Here is a 25,807-nt window from a genome sequence, read left to right on the forward strand (position 1 = left end):
GTATGTAGTGATATAATTGTATTATTTGATAAGCAAATTTAAAGGGTTAGTTCAGCCAAAAATGAAATTTCTGTCATTAAGTACTCACCCTCATGTCGTTCCACACCCGTAAGACCTTCGTTCATCTTTGGAACACAAATTGAGATATTTTTGATGAAATCCAAGATGTTTTTTTTTATTTTTTTTTATCCTCCATTGAAAGCAACGAAATTATCACATTCAAGGTCCAGAAAAGTAGTAAAGACATCAGTAAAATAGTCCATGTGACTACAGTGGTTCAACCTTAATGTTATTAAGTGAAGGGAATACTTTTTGTGCACAAAAACAAAACAAAAATAATGACTTTATTCAACAAATTTGGAAACCACACAAAAAAAAAAAAAAAAAAAAAAAAATTTGAAAGAATTATTAAAATAGCATTTTTTTTTTCAAGTCAGTTTTATGCATCCTTGAAGACTGTCAAAGACTCTCACCCAACATTGGTTAAGAGCAAATATTTACAATATTGTTATCATTTAGTAATAACAAACGCAGCCTAATATTAATATAAATGACAAACAATGAATAACAAAGATCCTTTTTTTATAAATGTACATTTCAAATGAAACTTTGTTGGCTTGAGAAGGCTAAACCTCAAGCCAGGAATCTCTTAAAGCACAGTTGCGCCATTTGTTGTAGCGCTGCCCACTAGGCTATTGTCTCACCACTGTTAATACTCCCATGCAAAGCCTACTCATTCATGTAACCTATGAGGGAAAACTATGCTATCACTATTAATACCCCCATGCAAATGTGTAGCCTATATAATTAACATTTATGTTTTTTAATTTTATTACAAGAAGAAAATAACATAGCCTAATGCATAGGCCTATTAAGAAATGTTTTTAAAATGAAATACGGGGTATTAGTACTGCATTAAAGCGCAGTCCATAAAAAAGTAAACACAATTTTGACATTTACTGTACTGTTTAAATTAATTCTAAACAGCAAATGCTTACGCAAATGTTGACATTTAACCCAAGCACATGCTCTACCACAATGGTAACCCCCAAAAACACTAACATACCAGAAACTTTTTAAATATAAACATAAAAGAACATTAAGCATTAAAAAACGGCATTTCAACAATTTCAACAATTTTTACTCTCCCTATCCAGCCCTGTGCAAAGCATGATGGGAAGGGGAAATCCTGTTTATGTAGTCTCAACTCAAATGGATTAAGTGGTTGAAAAGAAGTGTGTTGGATTAACTTCATTTACTTAAGTGTATTGAACATGCATCAAATGTTATTTTTGGACTACTTCATTAAAACATGTTCTTTCAAAATGAAAATATTGAGTTGAGCCAAAACACAACTGTTTTAAGTCAGTTTAACACAATGCAGTTGTTTGAATGAGAAACGTAATACAATGGTGTTAAATGAAAATTATTATTATTTTTTATATATATATAAATAAATAAACTGTACAACAGTATTGTAAAATAATTTTTTGAGTGTACCCACGGCGACAAAAAACGCATTCTGGTTGAGTAGCATCTGTACTATGGTACTTCTTGAAAATACCATGGTGCATTGACAGGCATATTGCCAGTGTAGTACATTTCAGGTTATAAGAGTATAATTCATCTTATACTATGATACAACTATAGTACTTTTTAAAATAATTTTTCTCTAAGGGGTATATACCATGATACTAAAATTAATTTACCATGGTATTAACATGGTACTCCAAGGTAATCCAAGAATACCATGACATAGTAGTACCATGGTAATTTTTGGTGCTGTATGTCAGTACCATGATATATATCAGTACCATGGTATTATCATCTTATACAATCACTGCTCTTTCTCTTCACACCCAGATGAGAGGAATATATGAGGAATAAGAGGAAAATATGCAGTGAGAGGATGACAATAAAAATAGTGTATGTGACGTGTGATAAGAATCACTGTGGTTTGATCCATTGAGGGTTGCATGACAAAATCCTGCCTGGTAAAAAAGTGCAATTATGAGCTCTCCATCCCTTGACGTGTTTTGCACGGAGGCGATACAATGCCACGCCGCAGAAAACCGAACGGGCTCTGCAGTTTGATTATTCCAAGATTCAGAGTGATGCAGATGTCATTTGTGTTTCCCCGAAGCGGGCTTTATCTGCTCAATCCCTTTGTGTTTGCCGTGCGTTCGGCTCCTGCACTTCAGTGTAGCAGATTTGTGTATAAGCTCTGAAAGCCGCATGTTCACATGGTATTTGAAGCATGTTGATTAAAGAGGCTTCTCCAGCATATGGGAAGCAATATTAGTTCATATGCGTGCCAGGCGCATTGGATTCTTTCCTTTTTCATTTCTATTAATAACAAACAGAGACAGACACCCCCCACAGATACAGCGTGCTTCATCAGAAAAGGGAAAAGTCTGATGGGGAGAGATGGTCTAGATTTATACCTTTGTGGACAGGAGAACTTGGTGGTCCAAATTCTTAAATTCTTTATTAACAGGAACAGTACGGCCAGAAATGCACATGTTGTCATCCTGCTTTGATCCTGTGGATCAAAGAGGACACGGAAAACGCGCCGACAGACAAAACAGTGCAGGCTACTTTACGTACAAAACAAAGTCTCAGCTTTCAAATTCTGTAAGTTTTATTATGTACTGTAAAATCTAATTAGTTACACTTAAAAAAAGAAAAGAAAAAAAAGAAAAAAAGCATGGAAACCGATTGCCTTAAAAAAAAAAAAGTAAAGTCTGTTGTACTGGCAAATGCTTACTAGAGTTCACTTACACTAGAGTTCTAGTAACTAAAAAAGAACTGTAAAGTACTTAATTTTTTTTTTTTTTTTTTTTTTTTTAGATTTACTCTTGACTTTGTAACCATTGCTGTGTTTTGCATGTTGAATTGTGAAGTCTGTGTGTGACTCAAGCATGGTCAATTGCAAAATATTTCACGAATATAGAGGGATTATATCAACCCAATTAAAAGTTTCACAAGGTGTTTATGACATAAGTGTTAACAATAAAAATTTAAAAGATAAAAGATGATTTAGTTAGAAGTCAGGTCACCTTTTAAAAGCAACCTATTTATTACTTCCTTTCATTGGAAACCAAATAACTGTGATTTCTTGTTGCATTGCTACAATAATAGGAAGGAAATTACATTAATATAAATGAAGTTGCAAGTGCCCAACCAAATGGAACACTGATCACCATAATGATGATCAAAACAAAACATTTTAGGAAAATCAGCATCAATTTATGAAGTCAGCTTGTGTGATGTTCTCTCAAATTTTTCAGTTGTATTGACAATTCAACTTTCAAGATGACTTTGTGAAATTATCGAATGCAACTAGAGAAAGATAATTGCAGAATTTGAGGAAATCTTTTAAGAATTGCCCCACCCTTTTTTTCTTAAAAAAAAAAAAAAAAAGGCACTCAAACCAATCAATTAATCTTAACCTGGATTTTGAATCTTAACCTGGAGTAAACAAGGCATATGTGAATAGAACAGATTACTAGATTTTACAATTAAGATAAGACATTAAGTAAAGTTAACTAAAAAGTGTTAGTTAGAACAACTGTTGGATTTTACAATGTGAAATTTAAATGGTAAATAAATTGGTGCTCTTTAATGTGGCGTGACGGATTGCTGTAGCACCTCAGTTCAAGTGAAGCAGGAGTGCACGTAAACTAATGATCACCACTTCCTCTTTACTACTATTTATAGCATGGATGAACATCTGAGGGTATGCTGAAAGAAATGGTACAAATTACTGAAATGTATCATTTTGAAATCCTCAGTCCTAATTCATTTTCACATTTAGTTATTTTTATATTAATGTTATACTACTCTTATACTAATATTATGTTTATATTAAGGTATTTTTTGGCTTGAACGGCCCTGCCCCCATTCATTTCCCTTTATTTTTATATTACTAATATATTAACTTTTTTGTTATTTTGGAGCTTAACAAATGCAATCCTCAATTACTGTCATTATTTTGTTCTCCACAAAGGAATCACACAGTTTTGGAACAACAATAAATTATGGCTGAATTTTCATTTTTGGATTACAAATCTCACTGACAAACACAGGCCTGATCTGCTCATTTTCAAGCTTTCAAACAGAACAGCCCCTGCAAATGGCCTGAAAGACTGCAGCGCATCCAACCACGTCTTAAAATCATTCATCATGTTCTTAACAACCAAACCACCTGTGTTTGCAGTGGCTTACTGTTCCTGTAAATGAAAGATTCCATGAATATCAAGAAACGGAGTCTCTCGCCAGCTCATTATTGTGCAGTTCTTAGTCCTAATTGGTCAGTTTTGGCACTAGCTAGGTTAATCAGTAGCTTCCGCAGCGCAGGTTTGCTTGGTTAAAGGATCAAGAGGGTTTTAAAGGAACCTTGTCTTCAGAAGCTGCTACCAGTTGTGAAAGAATGATAACAGTTGCGTCTGTGGTTTGGATTATGCCTCAGGCCTGGCGCTCTGCCTACCGCTTGCTTACACATCCAAACACTATCCCTACACCTCAAATCACCTATAATCATTTCCAAGCCTTCGGTCCTCTTATACTTACTGATGTTTAAAACCATGTTTAAAACGTTCATCTTTCAAGAGGAGGTAATAGATTTCTAATTGTTTTCTTACGGTGTTGGGGGTTTATTTTGCTTAGCTAATCTCTGTTTTCCTTCATGTCTTTCCTCCTGAAGATTGGCTATGAGCTCAACGGCCAGCGGACATGCTCCATTTAGCGCTCTGAAAGCGAGTCAGGAATCTCAGTGTAGATGGAGGGAAGATGTTTTTAGGAGAAGGACCAAACCATCGGGTCCACCTTAATGAATCATCTGAGAGGAATGAGAGAGATTGAAAGACAGCCATGTTTACACAGAGTGCCACCATATGCAGTATGGATGTATATATAGAGCCACAGTTTTCAAGGTCTACTGAGAAGACAAACGTCAATTCCAAGAAGTGCTCGAGAACCTAAATGTGCCTGAACCTGCGTCACAGATTGCAGCTCGACACAAGAAGTGTGCAATTCTGTTCGCATCTCGAATCTCTCTATTGTACAGTGATGTGATGCTATTTTTGTATTGTTTAATCTATCAATTTTAGGGGAGTAGCCGTACTAAGCACTTCCAACTTAATCAAAAACCTACATGGTTTGTCCTATTGTCAGATGTTTGTGTTGTTTAATGCATTTGTGTTTTCCTCAACGCACAACTTGCATCTTATGGTTGTATACTTAACTGTAAATAGCTCCATTTCCAACGCAGGAACTTTCCACAGGAACTAGGGACTTTGGGGTGGTACTCAGTGTGTTTTTCGACCGCAGGAACCAGGGTCTAACTGAAGTTTTAGGTAAAAATTTCCCCTCAGAAAGTCCCTGCTCACAAGGTAGTACTTTTTAAAAGTTCAGGAGCTTTCGGGGTTGGGACTTGGGTGCTGAACATGCTGATTGTTTGAGTTCACAAGGCATTTTGATTAGTTGACTCCACGTAGCATTTTATTTCAACCACCATTTTTAACAGTCTGTTGTGGTGCGTGCAGAAAGAGTTGTTTGCTATTCGAATCAACAGTGGAGTTTAAGAATACGACCAATGGACCGACGACGAGGTTCAGGCTTTATTAAGCTTAAATGCAGAGGACAAAATCCAGCGCAAACTGGAAAGTCGCGCGCAGTCCTACGTCACCAGACTTTCCTTCACGGTACTTTAGACCGCGATGAAAACGCAGACAGCAACAGGTGTGAAAAAGTTCATGGGAAGAAAGTTTCTGGGACAAATTGTTCCGGGTAACGACAAACGAGGCTAATGTTACAAATTCACGCAAGAATTTCCTTTTTCACATAAAGGATTATCCTGACAGGAAGCGAGTCTACGTTTAACTTAGTAGACTTCAATGAACGAGTGCCGGCGTGTGGATGCACGTCAAATAGATAGAGCGGAATGGGAATGTGAGCACAATAATTCTAACCTTATTCTAAAATATTTTGTTAAATTTTGCATCCAAAAGTGTAAACACTTCCAATCTCTTCCCACAATTTCAACAGCACCATAAACTGCAGTGTATGTTGCTGCCGGTTCAGTGGTATTGACAGACATAGTTTATCCCCCCGCCCCCAAGTATACGAAGATACGTACCGAATTGTCATTTTTTTGTGTACCGTTACATCCCTAATAAATTTACTTAAATAATACATTAAAAAATGCAATTCATGCATGTAATGCCCTCATCGACTGTATAATGACCATATTTTTAGTTTCTGAATTTAAATTTATTTTGATATTTTCAAAAACATCAGGCTGTCAACTTTCCTAATATCGTAATGAAGAACAAATCCTCAATAAAAGGAGATTCTTAAAAATAAAACCTTGATTAGTTTACCATAGTATTGTATTATTAATATTATAAAAGATTTCTGTCATGTTGTCATGACCAACGTGCAGAAATAATAACTGTTTGACAAGTTCAATAAGTCTCTTAAAATACTAGATAATTTTATATTTTTATGACACGGCACTGTTAGTATAAAATTGTCATGTGGTGCGACTCCCTAGAAACTTGATATTTATTATTTTAAAACAATTAAAATGAGCAGATCATGCCTCTGTTTGTCAGTCTGAGATTTCTAGATTTATCCAAAAATTTAATTTCTGCCAAAATGTATTGTTGTTCCAAAACCATGTGTTTCTTTTGTTTTGTTTTTCAAAATTATAACAGTAATAATACCAATATGCAAATCTTTACTTTATTTTTTATATGTACCGTACATATTTAAAAAGTGTATACTTACATTCAATGTATACTTAAATTTTTACTTGATGGTTACACCACATTAATTTTTAAAAGTCATTAAATTGAAACTTTTCTTGAACCATATGAAACCAACATAAATATAAACAGTGCATTTCTAAGCATTTCTTATTTCTTTTATTGTGAGCACTCTTCTGCATCATTGACCAATATGTTCTGACTGCTCGCTCTAGGTTCAGGGTCAGTGTTCTTGAGCTGAAAGAACGAACAGTCAGTGCACAAGTCTCGCCTCACTAGCCAAATCTAAACACAGAACAGCAGCCACTGGAAAAATAATTATAGCTGTCCAAACTAAGGAATGTAAACGCAAACAGAGTTTTGAGGGCTATATTTTCAGCATCATAGCCAAGACATTTTCCGTCAATATCTGACACGAAGGTCTTTTACGCTATGGAAATGGCAGTCTCGGCTACCCTCACGAAAACAGTAACGTTGCTGTCGGTTAACTCTTGTTTATATATCATTTGCATGCTAATTGTGTTGAAAGCGCACACACTGGGTTGTTGCGCTATACATTTTAATGAGACGCACACAGCTAGACTCTCATTAATGCATCATCTACAGTTCATCTGAGTTTTTAGGAATCATACATCACTGAAACGATTGTGCATGCGTGTAGAAGCTGTCGTGTATACTGGTATTTATCAAGGCTTATTGTTTTAGGTACACAGACTGTTTTATCCAATCATGCAGGTGGTTTAGATAATTTTTAGTACTTGGAAACTGTTCCAGAGTCTGTTCCATATGGCTTGCACAATTATACACACACATCACAGATTCACAAGTACACAGGGTCCAAAATGAGCTTTGTACCTCATGAGCCAACTAAACATGAATTGACGATGTTTACTGACTGTAAATATTTCATTGGAAATATTCAATAACACATTAAAGGGGACCTATAATGCCCCTTTTATAAGATGTATTATAAGTCTCTGGTGTCCCCAGAATGTGTCTGTGAAGTTTCAGCTCAAAATATCCCACAGGTCATTTTTTATAGCTTGTCAAATTTGCCCTTATTTGGGTTTAGGGCTGTCACGATATTAGATTTTTCACACCATGGTTATTGTGGCCAAAATAATTCACGATATCGATATATCACGATATCTATAGAATCCTTGGGGGGAAAAAATGTATCAGTCAAGTTAATTTTTACTTTGTTGATTTAGTTTTTCTTTTTCAGGGTTGCTGCACATTTTTTTAAAGTCAAATTTAAGGCTTTTTAAGACCTTTTTAAGACCTGAAGAAATAAAAATTAATACTAGCCTAGTAGCCTATACATTAGGGCTGTTACCAATCAAATGAAATCATTATCAACAAAATCCATCTTTGCAATACAGAGGTGACACAGAATGAGAAGTGACATTAATATATTTACACAGCATTTACAATTTGTCTACATAAATTTATTTCAATATTTAAATATGGAATTATTTCAAATTTTAACTTTTTAATTAAAATGTACTTTAAATATGAAACTAAACTGCCACTAGGTGGCAGCAAGTCACTGTCTTAATGAGTGAGTGAGTGAGTGAGTCATTCATTCAACCGATTTGTTCAAATGACTCATTCATTCAGGAAGGAAGCAAGTGACCATCTTTATTGAATGGGTCATTTAATCATTAATTAAACCGATTCGTTCAAAACGCGGATTCAGTCAGTATAACAAAAACATTTCTGTCTGTTGCACGGCACTCTTGCTCGTGTGATATTGTACATCATATCATATGATATAAGTTAATGACAAAAACTCGTTGGGGCAAAAATGCCCGTGTATCTTGAATTTTGAGGGCATAGGCTATAACTGAAGAAAATGCGGTACTTATTAAAAGAATCACCCTTTATTTAAATACATGAACACAGAAAATCACTGTTAACAGGCTAATAATATAGCCTAACATTTCCCATTCCATGACTAGTAAAATAATCGCAACTTATTCTCTGTAAAATGGCATAATCCGCAAGGTGATAGACATGGAGGTGGGTAAAAAGGTTGGTGGTGTTGCCACCCTTCGCACTGATGTAGCCAGGCAAATTTTGCAGAGTGTTTTCTTTGAAGCCAAAAAACTCCCATACTGTCGAGCTTACTTTATTCGGGTGTGGACAGAGCTTCTCGCTCTCCCGCTCGGACAACATGGTTCTTCTCGGAATAGCTGCGTCTTCTTCTTGTTTGACAGGTGTCAGCGTTAAGGTGCAATACTGCCACCTGAGAGGTCAACCAGGTACTGGCGCTGGAGTATTTACGTGTCATGATATCATAAGAGTCCTATTCATTTTAAATATTGTGGTTATCGCCAATACCGGTATATTGTCACACCCTAAATTAACACGATGTAGATATTTCATGCTTTGAATATCACGATTATCAGTCAATACCGGTATATTGCGACACCCCTATTTGGGTGTGAGCAAAAACACACCGTTTTTGTGTGTGTCCCTTTAAATGTAAATGAGCTGCTGCTCCCGGCCCACTTTCCAGAAGAGGGCGGAGCTTTAACAGCTCACGCTTCGATTGCTCAACAACAACAAAGCTGGAGAATCTCACGCAGCCAAAATGAGGATTGTCAGTAACGGTGTTCAGCCTTACATTGTTCAAACCGGAGTCGGACACTGATGGAGAGACTCAGGAAGAAGTTACAATTTTTTAGAATACAACTTGGCGTTTCTGAATGGTTAGTGGATAAATATATGTAGTTGCTGTGGAGTTGATTCAACTCATCGACTAGCATGTGCCGTCATGTTAATCTTTTGTGCAAATCCAGCGTTGAATGGACCCTCGTTTGTGAAGCAGTTCGGCGTAAAATGACGGCATGGTAACAACACTCTACAGCAACAACTCTTCCTCTTCTCTAAAGCAGCACAACATGGCCTCACCCCCTTTGTTGCATGTTTCCGGGGGCAGGATTTCTGTAAATTTTGGGGTTTGTGATGTCACTAACCCAGGAAGAAGCTTGTTGTAGTCTCTACCAGCCATTTGTTGTAGTCCTTAAACAGCAAATTCTTTAAAAGAAAATATCTCCCTTTGCATTTAATTTTGAGCATCGTAACTTTGCAGATGTTGTTTATGCTCAAACAGCAACATTACACACTAACTAAAGTTAAAAAAGTGAAATAATAATCAAGGACCCCTTTAAATTGATCAAAACAGTCCTGAAAATTTCTGAAAAAAAAATAAAATAAAAAATGCAAACAATTGTACATTATACAGTAGAGATCTATCATATTATTGAATATGTAGAGACATATAACTGCACATAGAACTGAGGATCAGACTGTTTTTATAATTCCCTTCAAATCATGTTACATTGCATTTCCATATAAGGGAAGGCCATTTTGTTATTCTCCAAAGCCACTTTTTCCTCACATTCAGTGTTAATTTTCACATGCAAATCCCTGGCCCAAGCAGCCAAGCCCATTCGCTTTCATTGAGGTCTTTTCCAGAATTCTTCCTCTACTGGATTTCATAAGCAGGATTAATGTTGTCTCTGCACTGGCACGTGTTTGAAGTGTGGGCCTACTGTGTCTTTGTGAGGTACCCTTAACGAGAAACAAGTGGATTAAATGCATGAAAAGGTCATTAAGCAGGAGAGTTGAGGGAGTTTCGGCTAAGGCTCTCCGCTTGGTATGAATGGGCCTAGTCTCGCGTGTTTAGTCTACAAGCTTTTGCTCTTCCTCCCTCTTGTTCTCCACGTCCTCTCCTCCACCTCCTCCCACGACCACACAGCGAAGATAATGGGCCTCATATTTGGGCCATCCATCAGTGCCTTAAACTACAGGAAGGAGTTATGTGCTCTCGCTCGCTCTTTCTCTCACCGTCTTGCACATACACACATACACATTGGGGAAAAGAAGCAGAAATGACCTCAAGAGTTACAAATGTGACGTTTTTCTGCCTCGCAAGATGGATAATCTGTCTGACACCTCGCTTTGCATCCAGTGGAGCCATTTATATTCAATATTATTTTAGCACACTTTTTCACCCTCCATCTGCAGATAAACGTGACCCCAATATGAACATTTGTCTTTAGCAAGGGGATGTAAATTATAGAAATGAATTAGGAGAGAAGGATGTATTGAGGAAAAAATTGAGACAGCATATTTTTTCTTCTCTTTCTGGCATGTTTTTTTACTCTTTCTCCACCCTAAGGCAACTCCACACGAGATGTGGGACCATCGTTGGGTTTGAAGAAGTCTAGTTCCTTGGAGAGCCTCCAGACAGCTGTTGCTGAGGTGACGCTCAACGGAGACGTCCCGTTCCACAGGCCTCGCCCCAGAATCATCAGGGGAAGGGGCTGCAATGAGAGCTTCCGGGCAGCCATCGACAAATCATACGACAAGCCAGGTGTGACTGTAGTCAGCCCCGAAGAAGATGACGAGGGTATGGAGACATGTAAGTACTGGCGCTGTGCATCTGTAGGCCTCATTTAATGGTGAATGATAAAATAAATGGGAAAAAACTTTGCATTGAAGGGGATATCTAGTGACTAGTATATCATGGTCCAGTAAGAAACTGCCCAGATCACCCTAGCAGCTACCTAAAATACCCTAGCAACACCCAGAAGCAGGCAGAGGCTATTTAAACTAACTCCGCCCACCATTGTCTGATTGAGCCAGACAAAATTACAAAAGAAACCTGTCTGATAACAGAAGTAGTCAGTGGTTCCTACATGCGACAAAAACATAGCATTAGCCGTGATGTCCGAGGCATGAACAAATGATTCTTATTATACATTTTTCCTTCTTATTAATGAGTCAGTCAATATAAATCATGATACATCTTCAAATTTGCTGTTGCATCAGCAGTTTGAATCCGAATCACTCAGTGAATGATTCAGGGTCTTTCATTCATCATTCATTTTTGGTTTATCCTTAACTCGAAATGAACCAGGAATCATTACTGTGATTACTTTAGATTTGTGAGACTTACATTAGTAGTCTATTTACTAAGTGGTGGTTCATATGACAATATGTAATTAAAAATATGATAACACTTTAGGATCCAATTCTCACTGTTAACTAGTTGCTTATTAGCATGCATATTACTAGGATATTTGCAGTTTATTAGTACTTATAAAGCACTTAATAATGCCTCTGCATGACCATATTCTACATCTATTAATCCTACCCAATACCTAAACTTAGCAACTACCTTACTAACTATTAATAAGCAGCAGGGGTGTGACGAGATCTCGTACCACGAGATTAAAATGTGACGAGATTTCTCGTCGATGTGAAAAACGATATTGCCATGACGGGAGTGTGAGGCTAAAATTAGGATAGAATATGCCACCGTTAAGTTTACATTATGCCTCCACTGTCAATTTGCTTTTTATAGAAATAAAAACCATTTAATTCAGTTGGATAACGGTGCTTCAATCCCATCCAGCTCATCCAACACGAGCTGCAGAGTCGTATGTAGTGTGGCAGGAATCAGAGTTCACTGATCATGTGATACGAGTAAAGCCGCAGTCACACTAGACTTTGAATGTGCGAAATTTCATCGGATGCTGTAATGGTCGTGATATGATGTCACGGTCTACAGCGTCTTTTTTATAAACATGAATTCAACACATAACTTAAAGTAATACATTCAAAATGTAAAAATATAGAACCTACTCGACTTTACTGCAAAAATATCATTCTTTTAATTCAGCCAAGAGGTCATGCCGTGACGAATCGATCTTCTACTGGTCGCACGTCTTCACGTGATGCGAATTCGCAGGTCAGAGTTCACCAAACTTGAACTTTGGAACGCAACGAAATGCGTTTTTTTCGCACAAGCTTGCGTTTCCGGTCTGACGCATTCGCATGCGTTTGAATGGAAGTCAGTGGAACGAAAAGTGCAGTGTGACCGCACCTTAAGTGATGAGATGACTGACAAGACCATGGCAGAGTATTCGTTGCACAACAGAGCCTAAAAGCATCTGACAAATAACTCATCTTGTAGAATGCACGCTAAGTATAAAGCACTTAATAATGCCTTGCTCTGCATGAACATATTATACATCTATTAATCCTACCCAGTACCTAAACTTAACAACTACCTTACTAACTATTAATAAGCAGTAGGGGTCTGATGAGATCTTGTGCCATGAAATCTCGTGAGATTAAAATGTGATGAGATTTCTCGTTGAGTTGAAAGGCTGTCTCGCACTATTGCCATGAAGGAGTGTGAGGGTGAAATTAGGATAGAATATGCCACCGCTAAGTTTACATTACACCTCCACTGTCGTTTTGCTTTTTATAGAAATAAAAACCATTTAATTCAGTTGGATAACGGTCGCTTCAATCCCATCCAGCTCATCCAACACGAGCTGCAGAGTCGTACGTATTGCAGCAGGAATCAGAACTCACTGATCACGTGACGAGAGTAAGTGACGAGATGACTGACAAGACCATGGCGGAGGATTTGTTGCACAACAGAGCCTAAGTGTCTGACAAATGTCTTATCTTGTAGAATGCTTGTTCAGCACCGCCGCTCCCTATTCACAGAGGACACGCAATTTCGAAAATGAAGTAAAACTTTGAATATTGAGAGAGTACTTTGATTATGGATGCAGTTATTGTTTGCACTTAATACAGCTGAGGAAACTGTTATTCATTTTTATTTATACTGTTTTTATTTCTATGATCAATTTGTGGAAAGAAGTTCAGTTAGAAGTTGTAGAATCTCATAAATCATGTACAGTGAGGTCTGAAGAGACTCATATGAAATCATACAGGAAAGAAGCCAGTCAGTTGAGTTTGTAGGAAAACCTTTTACAGTGCTTGAGTATTGTTGTCTTTCACAGCATATGATAATTCATACTCAGAAAGTAGAACTGAAATGACATTCATTACAAGATGATTAGTTAAAACATTTCAAATGTAAATTTCAAATTTTTCCGTCATTGAGGTTTTATTAAAAATTCCGTGTAAAAATCTCATCTTGTTCTTGTGAACTCAATCTCGTGTTTCGTCTCGTCTCATGAGCTGTCTTGTCACACCCCTAACAAGCAGTAATTAGGAGTTTATTGAGGAAAAAGTCGTAGTTAATAGTTAGTTAATAGTAAGAATTGGTCCCTTGTCTAAAGTATAACCAAACATACATATTCACAAGTTTTGTTTAATATAATGTTTTAAAGTAATAATTTAACACATTATTGTTTAACACGTGGTCCAATTATAAGGTTGATTTGACTAAGGAAAAATGCGTTTGGGTGACGTATTGGAGCCATAATCAACAACAAATAATCTTTCAAAACAGTTATTTAGATACAACCAGGATCATAAAAAATACGATGTGTATGTAAATTGAACAGTCTAGTTTGATAATCATTATGTAGTCCAGCCAGTGTATCATCTATTACTTTCTTAACCTCTTTTCTCTTTATATTGAAAATGGCAACTCATGTAATCACAGCTATTACCATAATTGCACAGACACAGTAAAGGCGATCTGACACAATATCAATGCCAATTTCATCAGTTGTCTCGTACAATGACTGGCCCAGAATATTACGAGTCACCCGGCAATTTAGGTTTGACTTCATAGACGGCGCTCAGTAGAGAAACAAGGCAGCGGGTCTCGTGGGGACGTCTTGTGCTATTCTGAAGATTAGAATAGCAGAAGAGATCCCTCCTCTCTGTAAGTAGGTCAGGCCTTCCCTCAAAGACTCGAAGGGAAATAAACAGCCAATAAGAAAGTACAAGTTTCACTATTCATTTCGCCCATGACCAAATGAATTTCCAGACATACACTCTGGGCATTTTTCTCTAATGGGACCTGGGTTTTAAAGGAATATTTCTAAATGCTTGCAGACTCGATGATTTACTAAATGCGTTCGGGTTGATTTTTATGGTTCATTGATTGCTTGCAGCAGTGATTTGTGTTCTTTTTCATATGTTAGATTGTTTAATTTATTAACCCATTTTAAAATGTTTTTATACCACAGTTTCTTGCACTGAAGGTGTTATTTCTTTGGCATAATAAGTAAGGAATCAAATTAGAATTTTTTTGAGACTTTAAGTGATAAAACATACATACTTTCACATCTGAGAATTTAGTTAAATAATACATAGATTTAGTCCCTAGGGTTGTAAAAACCTGTTTGTTTTTTCAGTGGTGTTCGGATAATTTGATGAAGTCTGTCGGACAGTTCTGTCTGGTTAATAACACCTGCCAGGGGGAAAAATCACGCCATTCCTTTGTTCTCCATTAAAAGATTCCATTAAAAGCAAGCAGAATTTTTTTTCAAAAGAGTCAAATTATTTGCCTCCGTCACTTTGTTCTTGTAAGCTGTGTCCACATTGGGCTAAATACTGTCTTATCTCTTCCGTGGAGCAATAGAGGGCAAATGCGTGAGATTCCACGGTAGAAGCATATTGCATTTCTCTCTTTCCGATATTCAAATAACTCTGTTTTTCAATTTAGATAAGAGGAACCTGCCTGTGCCTGTCACCGAGGTTAATAGTCAAAAGTTGACAGATAAGGGCAGGCTTTTTCTTTCCACGCAGACACTTTTATTTACATAAAATGTGAATTTGGCATCACCCGAGGAAAAATGTGTCACTGGGAGATATCCAGCCGAGAAAATGAGTTGGGCTGTGTTTCGTTGTGTTTTTTTTTTTTTTTTTTTTTTTAAATATCAGACTTAAATGTGCTCGGCTCTTTTTCCCACCGGGTTTTTAGCCAGAGTGGCAATTTCAAGACTCCATTAGAAGTGATCGGCGTTCTAAAGAAGAAATGAATGCCGTGGCACGTCAAAAGGAGACGACTAATGACGCCTTTTGATTGCGGTGTCAAAACATTTACCACTCAGTCCTGTGTAGCTGAAATTTGCCGTTAATTACCCTAATTTGTTTCTTTTTACATTTCAGTCAACAATTAGCAGAACCGTAACTTACTGTGATAACCGTTTTAATGAAAACGCTATTGATCTGTGAAGTCGCTGCTGTATTGACTGTGAATCTTCTTTTTCAAGTTAATTGGGATGTTTATAAATGCGGACTGTCCTGTCCAATTCATACTTTCCTGCATTCTTTTCCAATTCGTCTCCTGAGATTCCATCTTTCTGAAGGCCAGAAATTTTTAACTGTGTTGCCTTTGCTTTTAGCCGTCCGATAAACAGCCATTAAGAAAAAAAATGATGGAAATGATATGCAACTAAACCTTTTTAGTGTTATTATTATCTCCTCACTCTTAGAAGAAAAAAAAATTATATAGAACCTTAAAGATTTCTGTCAGGCGCTTCATATATAGAACCTTTCAGGGGTTCCCATGATTTTATGGATTAGTTTTAAGTAACACTTTATTTCGATAGTCTACTTTAGACATTCTACTAACTATAACTTTGTACCCAAACCCTAACCTAACAGTTAACTAATACGTGAATGAGAGTTTTAGTTAATATGTAGTTAACTGTAAACCCTAACATTCAAAATAATTAATTGATTTGAGTACAACAAACTTAAACAAATTAGTTCAGTCAAATTAACTTTTATGAGTGTTTAGCACTTTCTTTTTCTTTCAAGTTCACAGAACTGACATATTTTAAGTAAATTTTAAGTTTCATTGCTTTGAGTTTTATTAACTCATTTCTTTTAATTTAGATGAACTTAAGCTAAATCCCAGCATGCTTTGCCCATGGCACTCAAAAGGGAGAGTAAATGCTAAAATTAAGTGTTATATAATGTTTTTTTTTTGTTTTGTTTTTTGTGAAAGATTGATGTTAAGTGGGAGATTCAGTAGTGATTAATGTTTTGTTATGCTAATTTAGAAGAGTTTCTGTTTAATGTGGGTTTTTGAAGAGTTACCATCATGGTGACAAATGCATGTGGCTTGGTTAGAGAGAAAGTATGTTAAATGTTTTGGTAACACTTTAGTATAGGGAACACATATTCACTATTAACTATGACTTTTCCCTCAATAAACTCATAATTTACTGCTTATTAAGTTTGTTGTTAAGTTTAGGTATTGGGTAGGATTAAGAATGTAGAATAAGGTCATGCAGAATAAGGCATTAATATGTGCTTAATAAGTACTAATAAACAGCCAATATTCTAGTAATATGCATGCTAATAAGCAACTAGTTAAAAGACCCTAAAATAAAGTGTTACCAATGTTTTATATTGCTGTACTCATTCAGCAAGTGTTACACCATGCTATTGCTAACATGTTAGCAAATTTGCAAGTTCGCATTTTCTGAATTAGCTTGTTATAGCTAGCTAGTTTCCACTAATAAAAATGTTTACTTTGAGATTACATGATAATTTTAAGTTAAATGTATTAGTTTAAGAGCAATTAAAATGTATGAGTACAAAATAAAAACCTGCTTACTTAAACTTTGAATTTCTTAACTTAAACATTTTGATGCAACCGATTGCCTCATTTGTTTTTGAGTTTTGCCAACTTATTTGGGTTTACAGTGTTGCAAATTAATGAGAGTTAGTTGACATGGAGTTGCAAAGTTACTTATAGTTAGTAGAATGTCTAAAGTGGACTATCGAAATAAAGTGTAAACTAGTTTTATTTAATTCATTTTTTTTTTATTAAATGTTATGAATTAAACAGCTCGTAAACATACTTAAAAAAGAACCCTATAGAGTTCCATTTAGAACCCTGAACCTTTTTATTCTAAGAGCTCATGAGCTCAAAAAAGGTTGGAATTAAAAAAAAAAAAAAGGCAAAGGTGTGAAGAAAGTAATGTAACTGTTTAATTGGCTGATTTATCACACTATCATTGTCTTATGCTAATCATTTTGGATATCATTTCAGTAGATGTCAGAATGACAGAAAACACTGATAGCGACTTGCGCGAGTGAATAAAACACAAGGAACGAGCACCCACCCTTTTCCCCTCACTAGCATTAAACCGCTCATCTGAGCATGCAGAAATATCCATGATGGTCTCTCGCTTTCATGAGGGCCTTTCTTCTAGCCATCAAAGTTCTCACTCACGTCAGAGATTTGTTGGGTATTAATAAGCTCTAATCACACAGGCATCTGTCTCCAGCACCGCGTCTCCACCATTACGTCGCTCTATTCAAAAGCACTTTGCTTTTAGTGCCCCCTAATTTTTTCCTCCTTTCTGAGCGTTTTTAAACTTACAATTAGTGACAAATTAATCACGTCCAGACCATCAGGAATGGAGACAGTAGCTGTAATCAGACGGGTGCTGAAATGGAAATGAGCAATATCAGCCAGCTGCGGTCCCTTATGATTATACAGATATGCAACGTATCATGAAGATAGGTGGTAGGAAATGAATTAGCATTGCAAACGATACTTCAAAATAAAACGTTCCCACAGAGATGCGCTCACTTTTCCAAAACTACTTGCATTAATATATCATCAATGAAATACATCATCCTATTGACTGGAATCCATAAAATTAGCATTACAAAATTCATGGGCTATCAAATGTTAAGAGTGCTGTGAGAATACGATCCTCCTTCGGCTTGTCCATTAGAAGAGCTGAACTCTTTGTCTTCCGAGTAAACATCTTAATAGTGTGGTGACGTGATTAAAAAAAAAAAAAAAAAAAAAAAAAAAAACTGTTAGCAAAGCAATTCTTTCTGTAATGATCAGCAGCAAACCATGGAATGCAAAAAGAGATACTTTGAAGCACGTTCATGCTGCTCTTTTTCATACAACAAAAGCATATAGTCAAATTCCATCTCTCATAATTTTTTATAGACTGCATGATGTCTAGACCTCGGCTTCGGCATTAGAAACTTATACAGAAATTGTTGGTCAAAAAAAGTGGCTGATCCGGACTATAGATGTGGTACTCAAATAGCTTGTTCAGAACGGTGAGGTGAACAGTAGATGGACCTCCTCTGGTGCACTTTAGCCCTTTGAACTTCTGAGTTCACTTTCTCTGTTAGTTTTATTGGGTCAGTGAGGAATAACGCTAATAGGCTCCCTGCACTGCTCCTGGGTAACCGCTTTTGAGACCGCCGTACTGTGGTGGGAAGATGTGACCCTTTAGAAGCAAAAAGATAATGGGGTTCCTTCAGATTGAATAACCTCTGAGGTAAAACTCAGCTAAGGAATAAAATGAAAAGAGATTCAGGCAAGATGAGATGCTCACGAGCCTCTGTTAGATATGGTTGGACTTGCAGACGAGGTCTCATTAAGATGTTTCATTAAGTCAATGTTTAAAGAAGTCAAACCATTGAGGGTTTCTGCTTAGAGACATTACTTTAGCTCGTATTTTATTTTATTTTATTTTAATTAATTAATTAATTAATTTATTTATTTTATTGAACATTTTGGTTATACTATCTACCATTTTGTTTGTTTGTTTGTTTGTTTTGTTTTATTTTAATTTATTTTATTTTAGTTTAGTTTAGTTTAGTTTATATATTTTATTTTATTTTATTTTATTTTATTTTATTTAAATATTAAATTGAATTGAATTGAAAATGTCAGTGATACTTGCCTGGCAAAAAAAAAAAAAAAAAAAAATATCCACCATATTATTTTGTTTTACTTTATTAATTTCTTTTATTATTATTTTTTATGCATTTTATTTTATTGAATTGGAAATGTCAGTGAGACTTGGCTGACAAAAATCCACCATTTTATTATTTTATTTTATTTATTTATTTTATTGAAAATTTTGGTTATACTATCTACCATTTTGTTTGTTTATTTTATTTTATTTTATTTTATTTTATTTTATTTTATTTTATTTTATTTTATTTTATTTTATTTTATTTTATTTTATTTTATTTTATTTTATTTTATTTTATTTTATTTTATTTTATTTTATTTTATTTTATTTTATTTTATTTTATTTTATTTTCCTTAAATGCTAACCAGAAAGTTTCACATTGCTATGTGGTTGCGAAAGTGTTGTGGGTAGTTGCTAGATAACAGGGTGTTTTTGGTGATCAATAGGGTGTCGTTTTTTGGTGGAAATGTGTTATTTGGTAAACCCAACCCTGTGCTACTAAGTATTGCTCTTTTTCGGGAGCTGACATACACATAGTATGATTTAGACATTCTTCTTTCTGTCTGTTTATCTATCTCTCTCCCCTTTTTTCCACCATCTCAGTGGAAGAGGATACAGAGGAAAGCTCACGGTCTGGCCGTGACTCCATTTCCACGGCCACAGACCTCACCCTCCCACCCTCCAACACAGAGAAACAGATGAATGGAGGACGCACCAAAGATGACAAGAAAAAGGAGCATGGAGGAAAGGACAAGAAAGACAAGAACAAAGCCAAGAAGGGCGTGCTGAAGGGCCTGGGCGACATGTTCAGGTAGGGTGAACAGCCTTAGGTGCTCAAATCATTTTATTTAACTAGCGTTAGCATAACGTGTTGAGTATGTAGGACTCCCTGGTACTAATAGGAAGACCTTACCTTGACCCTCAGTCTCTCTATCATTCATTGAGGCCTGAGGCAGTTTCAATGGAGGTTATTTTAATAAGGCAATGTTTTATTCATCAGTGCATAGATTACCAAATTTGTCATTGGTAATTGCTGGATTGGTAACTTTTCTGAAATAAACACATTAGAGTTCAAGGCAGTGTTACTCACCAAACATTGCCACTCTGTGCAGCTTTGTGTTCCCGTAAACAGCTTTGTCGCCTAGTTAAATGTCACCCCAACTGTGACTGATTTGCAAAATTTCCCCACCAACTTCAGCCTACAAAGAGGTCGTAGCAAATGCGGAATCGGTTAATTTCGAAAATAAATCCATATGGAGGATTAACATTTACTCGGCTTCTCCACGCAAATCTCCTCCGGAGGGACGAGACAGGTACAGATAAAATACTTTTGAGGGCTGCTATCATAAAAAGGTGCTTTCCTGGTCTCCTGCCCCTCTGGGCACTTTGAAATAGTGGGTCGAGCATCTATTTTGTTAAGAACTTGGTAAGCGTTTCCCAATGCTAGGCTAATTAAGCCAGGGCCTCCATTAATTATTCTGATTTGGTGCTCATTTGAATCCCGCATAAATTATACACACTCTTATCTGCACAATAAGTTGTTTTGAGGTGGATTAGCGTAATGGGATTAGTTAGTGTAGTACGTTGCATGCTGTGCCGTAATGAACAATAAAAACGACAAGTGTTTCCAGGTCATGTTTCAGGAGCACTAAAGGGTCGGTTTTAGTATCCCCTGATTCGTGCTCCACCACTCCACCTCTATTTTGTCCTGTAGAATGACGGCAATGGACAATTACTAAGCCATAATTGCATGTTAGGTTGTGGCCTGTTTGGAGTTGAATTTGATTAATTAATTAGAAACATGATCAAGAGGATTTCAGCTTTCCTTTTAATCAGTGTTTAAGAGTGGGTGTTGGAGCAGTTGCTAATAGTGTTGGATGTAATGTTACGATTAACGTGTGTTATGTACATTACTTGTTAAATTTCCACCATAATGTCAGATTTGCTTTTTAAAGTCACAATAAACATGGAAGTACCTACAGATCTTTACTGCCGTATGATGGTATAACGGATTATCGAAAAGTAAAAAATGTTGAACAGAGACTTGGTTCAATCCATCGGTTGTTGATTGGATTTTGAGGCATGGGCATTACATTCATAAATGAATGCCGGCTCGCAGTCGAATGTGGAGGGCTGGGGTTTAAGTGGACTAAATGATTGGAGAATTCCGGCATACGGCATCAGACCATACATGGATGAATCTTTCACAATTCTGTAACATGCATTTACAAAATAGATGTGTGCATTACTTGTCCATTTATTTAATTGATTTACTGACAAATACAATTCTTGGGGAATATTTAAGGTATTCAAGTGTTATAGAAGTGGTAATATGTCTGAGCATGATGGGTATTGTAGTTCTAGAGAGTGTGGAATGCTGTTGAAGATGTTATTTGTAGCGGACAAATTGTAAAAAATACCGTGGCACTTTGTTTTCTTAACTTTCCCCAACAATCAATGCTAGCTGTTGATTCAACCCCAACTTCCCCAACCACGTGCACAATTTTTCACGTGTCCGTTTTCAAGCTGAAATGCATGGTATACATGCTATAATGTTGAACATTGTTGGAGATCACCCAAGGTTGTGGTGTGCTCATCATGCTCAGGCTGTTCAGCCTCATGTCGAATTGAGACCTTGAGAACACCTGGTCCATGCTTAGTAGATTTGACTCCCCAAAGGAGAGGAGCTCTTTTGGATTTACAGCTTTAGTGATGAGACAGAATTAGCTTCAGCTGTGTGTCATCACAAGCTGCTGGCAGCTTTCAGGACCCCGTGCTCTTGGAACACTATTTTGTTTGTGCTGAATTTCTTCTTATCATTCTTTTATCATCGTAAGTCGTAAACCAATCAGTCTCAAGTCAAAGACATATTGAATGGTAGTACGTCCAGTTGTGCTGTATGCAGCCGAATGCTGGCCAGTTACCAAGAGCACTGAGCACCCTCTCCACGTTATGGAGCTGTGCATGCTCCACTGGATTACTGGCGTGTCTCTCCTTAACCATTACTTTAATGATACAATCCGGCGGCAAATGGGCATTGTGTCACTTACGCAAAGGCATCTTCAGTGGTATGGGCACGTCCTACGAGCAGCACCAGGCACTGTCGCTAACACCGGCCTACCACTTCATGGTGGATGGCAAACGGCCAAGTGGACATCCAAAGCAAAGATGTAGGATACAACTGAAGAAGATATGAGGGCCACCGGGTGCTCGACTGTGCAAAATGGCATGCCAAGATCCGAAGAGCGGACTAGGATGAAGAAAACGTGCTAGGATGAAAAAGAGAAGATTCTTTTTTTCATCGTAAAAATGTCTAAAAGAGGTTGGGTACCATTTTGTGGGAGTTGGCCGCAAGGTGGCGCTGTGATAAGTTCTATTTAAAATAGGATGGATTTTTGAAGTCTTTCCCAGCTGTTTCATCCAACTTGCATGAAAATTGGTGACAACCTTGACAAAGATTTGCCAAAAGAATTTTGTTTGGTTAAATCATTGATTTAATCCAATAAAATTTGGGCGTTGTCCATAATGACTAAATTGGCCTATATCCTTAGAATGCAAAATCCAAGGTTCACAAAACTTGGTGCGCACGGATATCAAGGCCATCTGAGGACGCATACCAAATATTATTAATTTCTGATCCTAGGGGAAGTTATAAGTGAAAAAAGACTGTGGCTTAATGTAGGAATTACAAATCTGCATTGAAAACAACTGTATTCACATCATCCTCTGCTATTTCACATTTCAGGTACATTTATAGGCTTTTATGGATTATTCTGGCCCAAGTCCCAATTTAAGTGCAAGTCTATGGGAATTGTTCCTTCTTTTTTTTAATCAGCCACCAACAGAAAATCGTAAATGTGATTGCTTATAATGCAGTTTTCCTCTACAAGCTGCACAATTTGTGGTGTAGGACAAGTGACATGTCGAAGTTTAATACTTAATGGTATAGTTTTGTTTAAAGCCCATAACCCTAATAGGAGACATAGTAGTATATTGTCTACAGCTATACTTAACAAGCCCACCTACAATTATAGACGGAAGGAGGTAAAATTAGTACTATAGCAAAGGAGTCAGAGGTGAAAAATTATATGCATTTAGTGTGCGTGTTAGTAAGGGAGTGGGAAGGGTTGTGAAAGTTCATTAAGAACTGAAACGCAGGTCTGGACCCCAGCTGAGACGCTCACTCAGCACAGAAATGTGCTCTCTCACTCTCATTACATCTACCCCTCCTCTGAGAGCCATCAGAAACTCCCATCACTAAGGAGATTGCGCACACACAAATGCAAGCACCTTGCCAAGAGAGTATGGATTACTGACATTCAACTCCACTTCTTGCTGTCTCTCTCATTGTGTCTTTTTGTTCACACACATACAGATTCACTTGTGCAGCAATACACACTCATCTGCAGTCTCTCAAGGCCCATTTAACTGTAGCCCTTCACTTTTTCATCTCTTCCATCTCAGTATGACACACACACACACACATACACACTCACCCAAGGAGGTCTCAGAGGCGTTTGCAATACACTGCAATTGGAGCTCATCTGCATGCGTGAGTAAACGTGCACTGATGAGCTCTGCGCTTAATGGACACACTGATTGGAAGAGCATTAAAATCAGAACAGATAGACTGAGGGAGGAAGAGAGGAGAAGAGAGAGATGAGGTGATCAAAGGAGAGCGAGAGAGAAATCACAAATCGAGATATGCTAAACAGCTAAATGAATGACCAGGCAAGTGAAGGCAGCATGAAAAACATCACTGTAGAAATGAATTGTCAAAAAGTGTTATAGAATTGACATTTCTAAATAAAGCTTCTAAAGGCCCCGATATACTTCAAACGAAATCGAAAAACGAACTGATGTGATGTAATTTTGAACAAAATCAGGCTGAAATGAAGTTCGTTTTGGAAGTTCGAAACAGCTTGCCAAAGTGAACTTTCTGGAAAAGTTAGCTTCGGCTGGTAAACACCTTCTTTCTACCATTGGTCTGTGGCCATTACGTAAGGTAGGTGTGCGCTGAGGCTCCGCCTTCTTTCACTCGGAAAATCTTTTCCAGTTCATTTCTCCTCTCGAGTCTGAAGAAGTCAGACGTCTATGAGTGAAACCATGAACACTGGAGAGCTGCTTTATAGTACAAAACGAAGTTGTACTTCTGATGAAATGAGAGACTGACACAGTTTTTCGTGTTTAATACGGTAAAGCTGCTTGATTTTAAGCAATCTATTTTATAAAGTGTTATAATATAAATGCGACGTGACTTTACTGGAGTGCCGGATTACAGAGCTCGTGCAAACAAACATATCCACGTTTGCCATGATCAGATGCTTTTCTTATGCTTTATTAAAAAAAAATCCTTGCTAGTTTCTCAATTTTGTTGTGCTTATTTTGTTAATGAGAGAAAAGTGTGCAGCACAAATTTACATATTCATCTAACGTCGTTCTCAGCAGCGTGGGCGACGTCAGATGTTCGATTATAGTATATCGCTGCTCACGTATTTCGAACTTCGTTTTACCCCTAAACGAAGAACGAAAAAGAACTTCGCTTGAAGTATATATCAGGGCCTTAAAATTCATTTTATTAAAAAAGTTCTAGAATTTACTTAATTTGTCATACAATTGCTAGCCATTCATTCATTCAATGATTGATTGATTGATTGATTGATTGATTGATTCATTCATTCATTCATTCATTCATTCTTTAAAAAAGATAATAAAATGCACTCGCTAAATAAAGGTTCTCAAAATCATTTGATTAAAATGGGTGTAGAATTTGCTTCATTCGCCATACCAGTTCTGTTTTTATTTGTTTGTTTGTTTGTCTGTCAAAAACATTCTAAAATTCACTCAACAAATAAAAACGGTGAAAAATTCTAAAAATCATTTGATTAAAAAAATTCATTTGATTACAAACATCTAAAATGTATTCGCCATAAAAAGTTCTAGAATTCACATTCTAAAATATGTTGGGTTAAAAACAACCCAAGTTGGGTTGAAAATGGACAAACCCAGTGATTGGGTTGTTTTAACCCGGTGGTTGGGTTAAATATTTGCCCAACATGCTGGGTAGTTTTATATAACTTGTTTCCTCTAGTAATTATTTGTCTGATTTTTAATTTCCATCCTATTTTGGGTTCATTTTAATCCAGCCATATAGTAATTTTTTAACAATAGTTAGGCTAAATAAAACTGTCCAGCATGTTGGGCAAACATTTAACCCAATCGCTAGGTTTATCCATTTTCAACCCAACTTGGGTTGTTTTTAACCCAGCATTTTTTAGAGTGCAGTCATCAAAAAGTTCTAGAATTCACTCTTCAAATAAAATTTCTAGAATTTTCTTCATTCACCATTCATTTTTTATGTACTAATTTATTAATTTATGTATTTATTTATTTGTTTGTTTTTGTTCCTTAGTGGTTTTTTGTTGTTTTTTAGTGGTTTTTCAAAGCTGTGGCAGTGACCCAAGCAATATGTATACGTATATCAAATAGATTTGGGGGTGGACTTTTTTGACTTGGGCCAATACGTAACCAACCAGAACACCCTAGAACCATATA

At 36.6% G+C, this 25,807-nt stretch overlaps 1 protein-coding gene across 7 annotated transcripts in view; it reads left to right on the forward strand.

The window, feature by feature from the left end:
* Positions 1 to 25,807, forward strand: part of pard3aa (par-3 family cell polarity regulator alpha, a) — a 503,387-nt gene that overhangs the window by 334,159 nt on the left and 143,421 nt on the right. For all 7 annotated transcript variants that reach the window (XM_051881687.1, XM_051881689.1, XM_051881688.1 and 4 more), the window contains 2 exons: positions 10,960 to 11,202; positions 19,856 to 20,063. In XM_051881687.1, coding sequence (XP_051737647.1) covers positions 10,960 to 11,202; positions 19,856 to 20,063 — 451 coding nt within the window. The remainder of the gene's footprint in view (positions 1 to 10,959; positions 11,203 to 19,855; positions 20,064 to 25,807) is intronic.

This window comes from Ctenopharyngodon idella, chromosome 23, assembly GCF_019924925.1.
Source record: "Ctenopharyngodon idella isolate HZGC_01 chromosome 23, HZGC01, whole genome shotgun sequence".
Taxonomy (NCBI): Eukaryota; Metazoa; Chordata; class Actinopteri; order Cypriniformes; family Xenocyprididae; genus Ctenopharyngodon; species Ctenopharyngodon idella.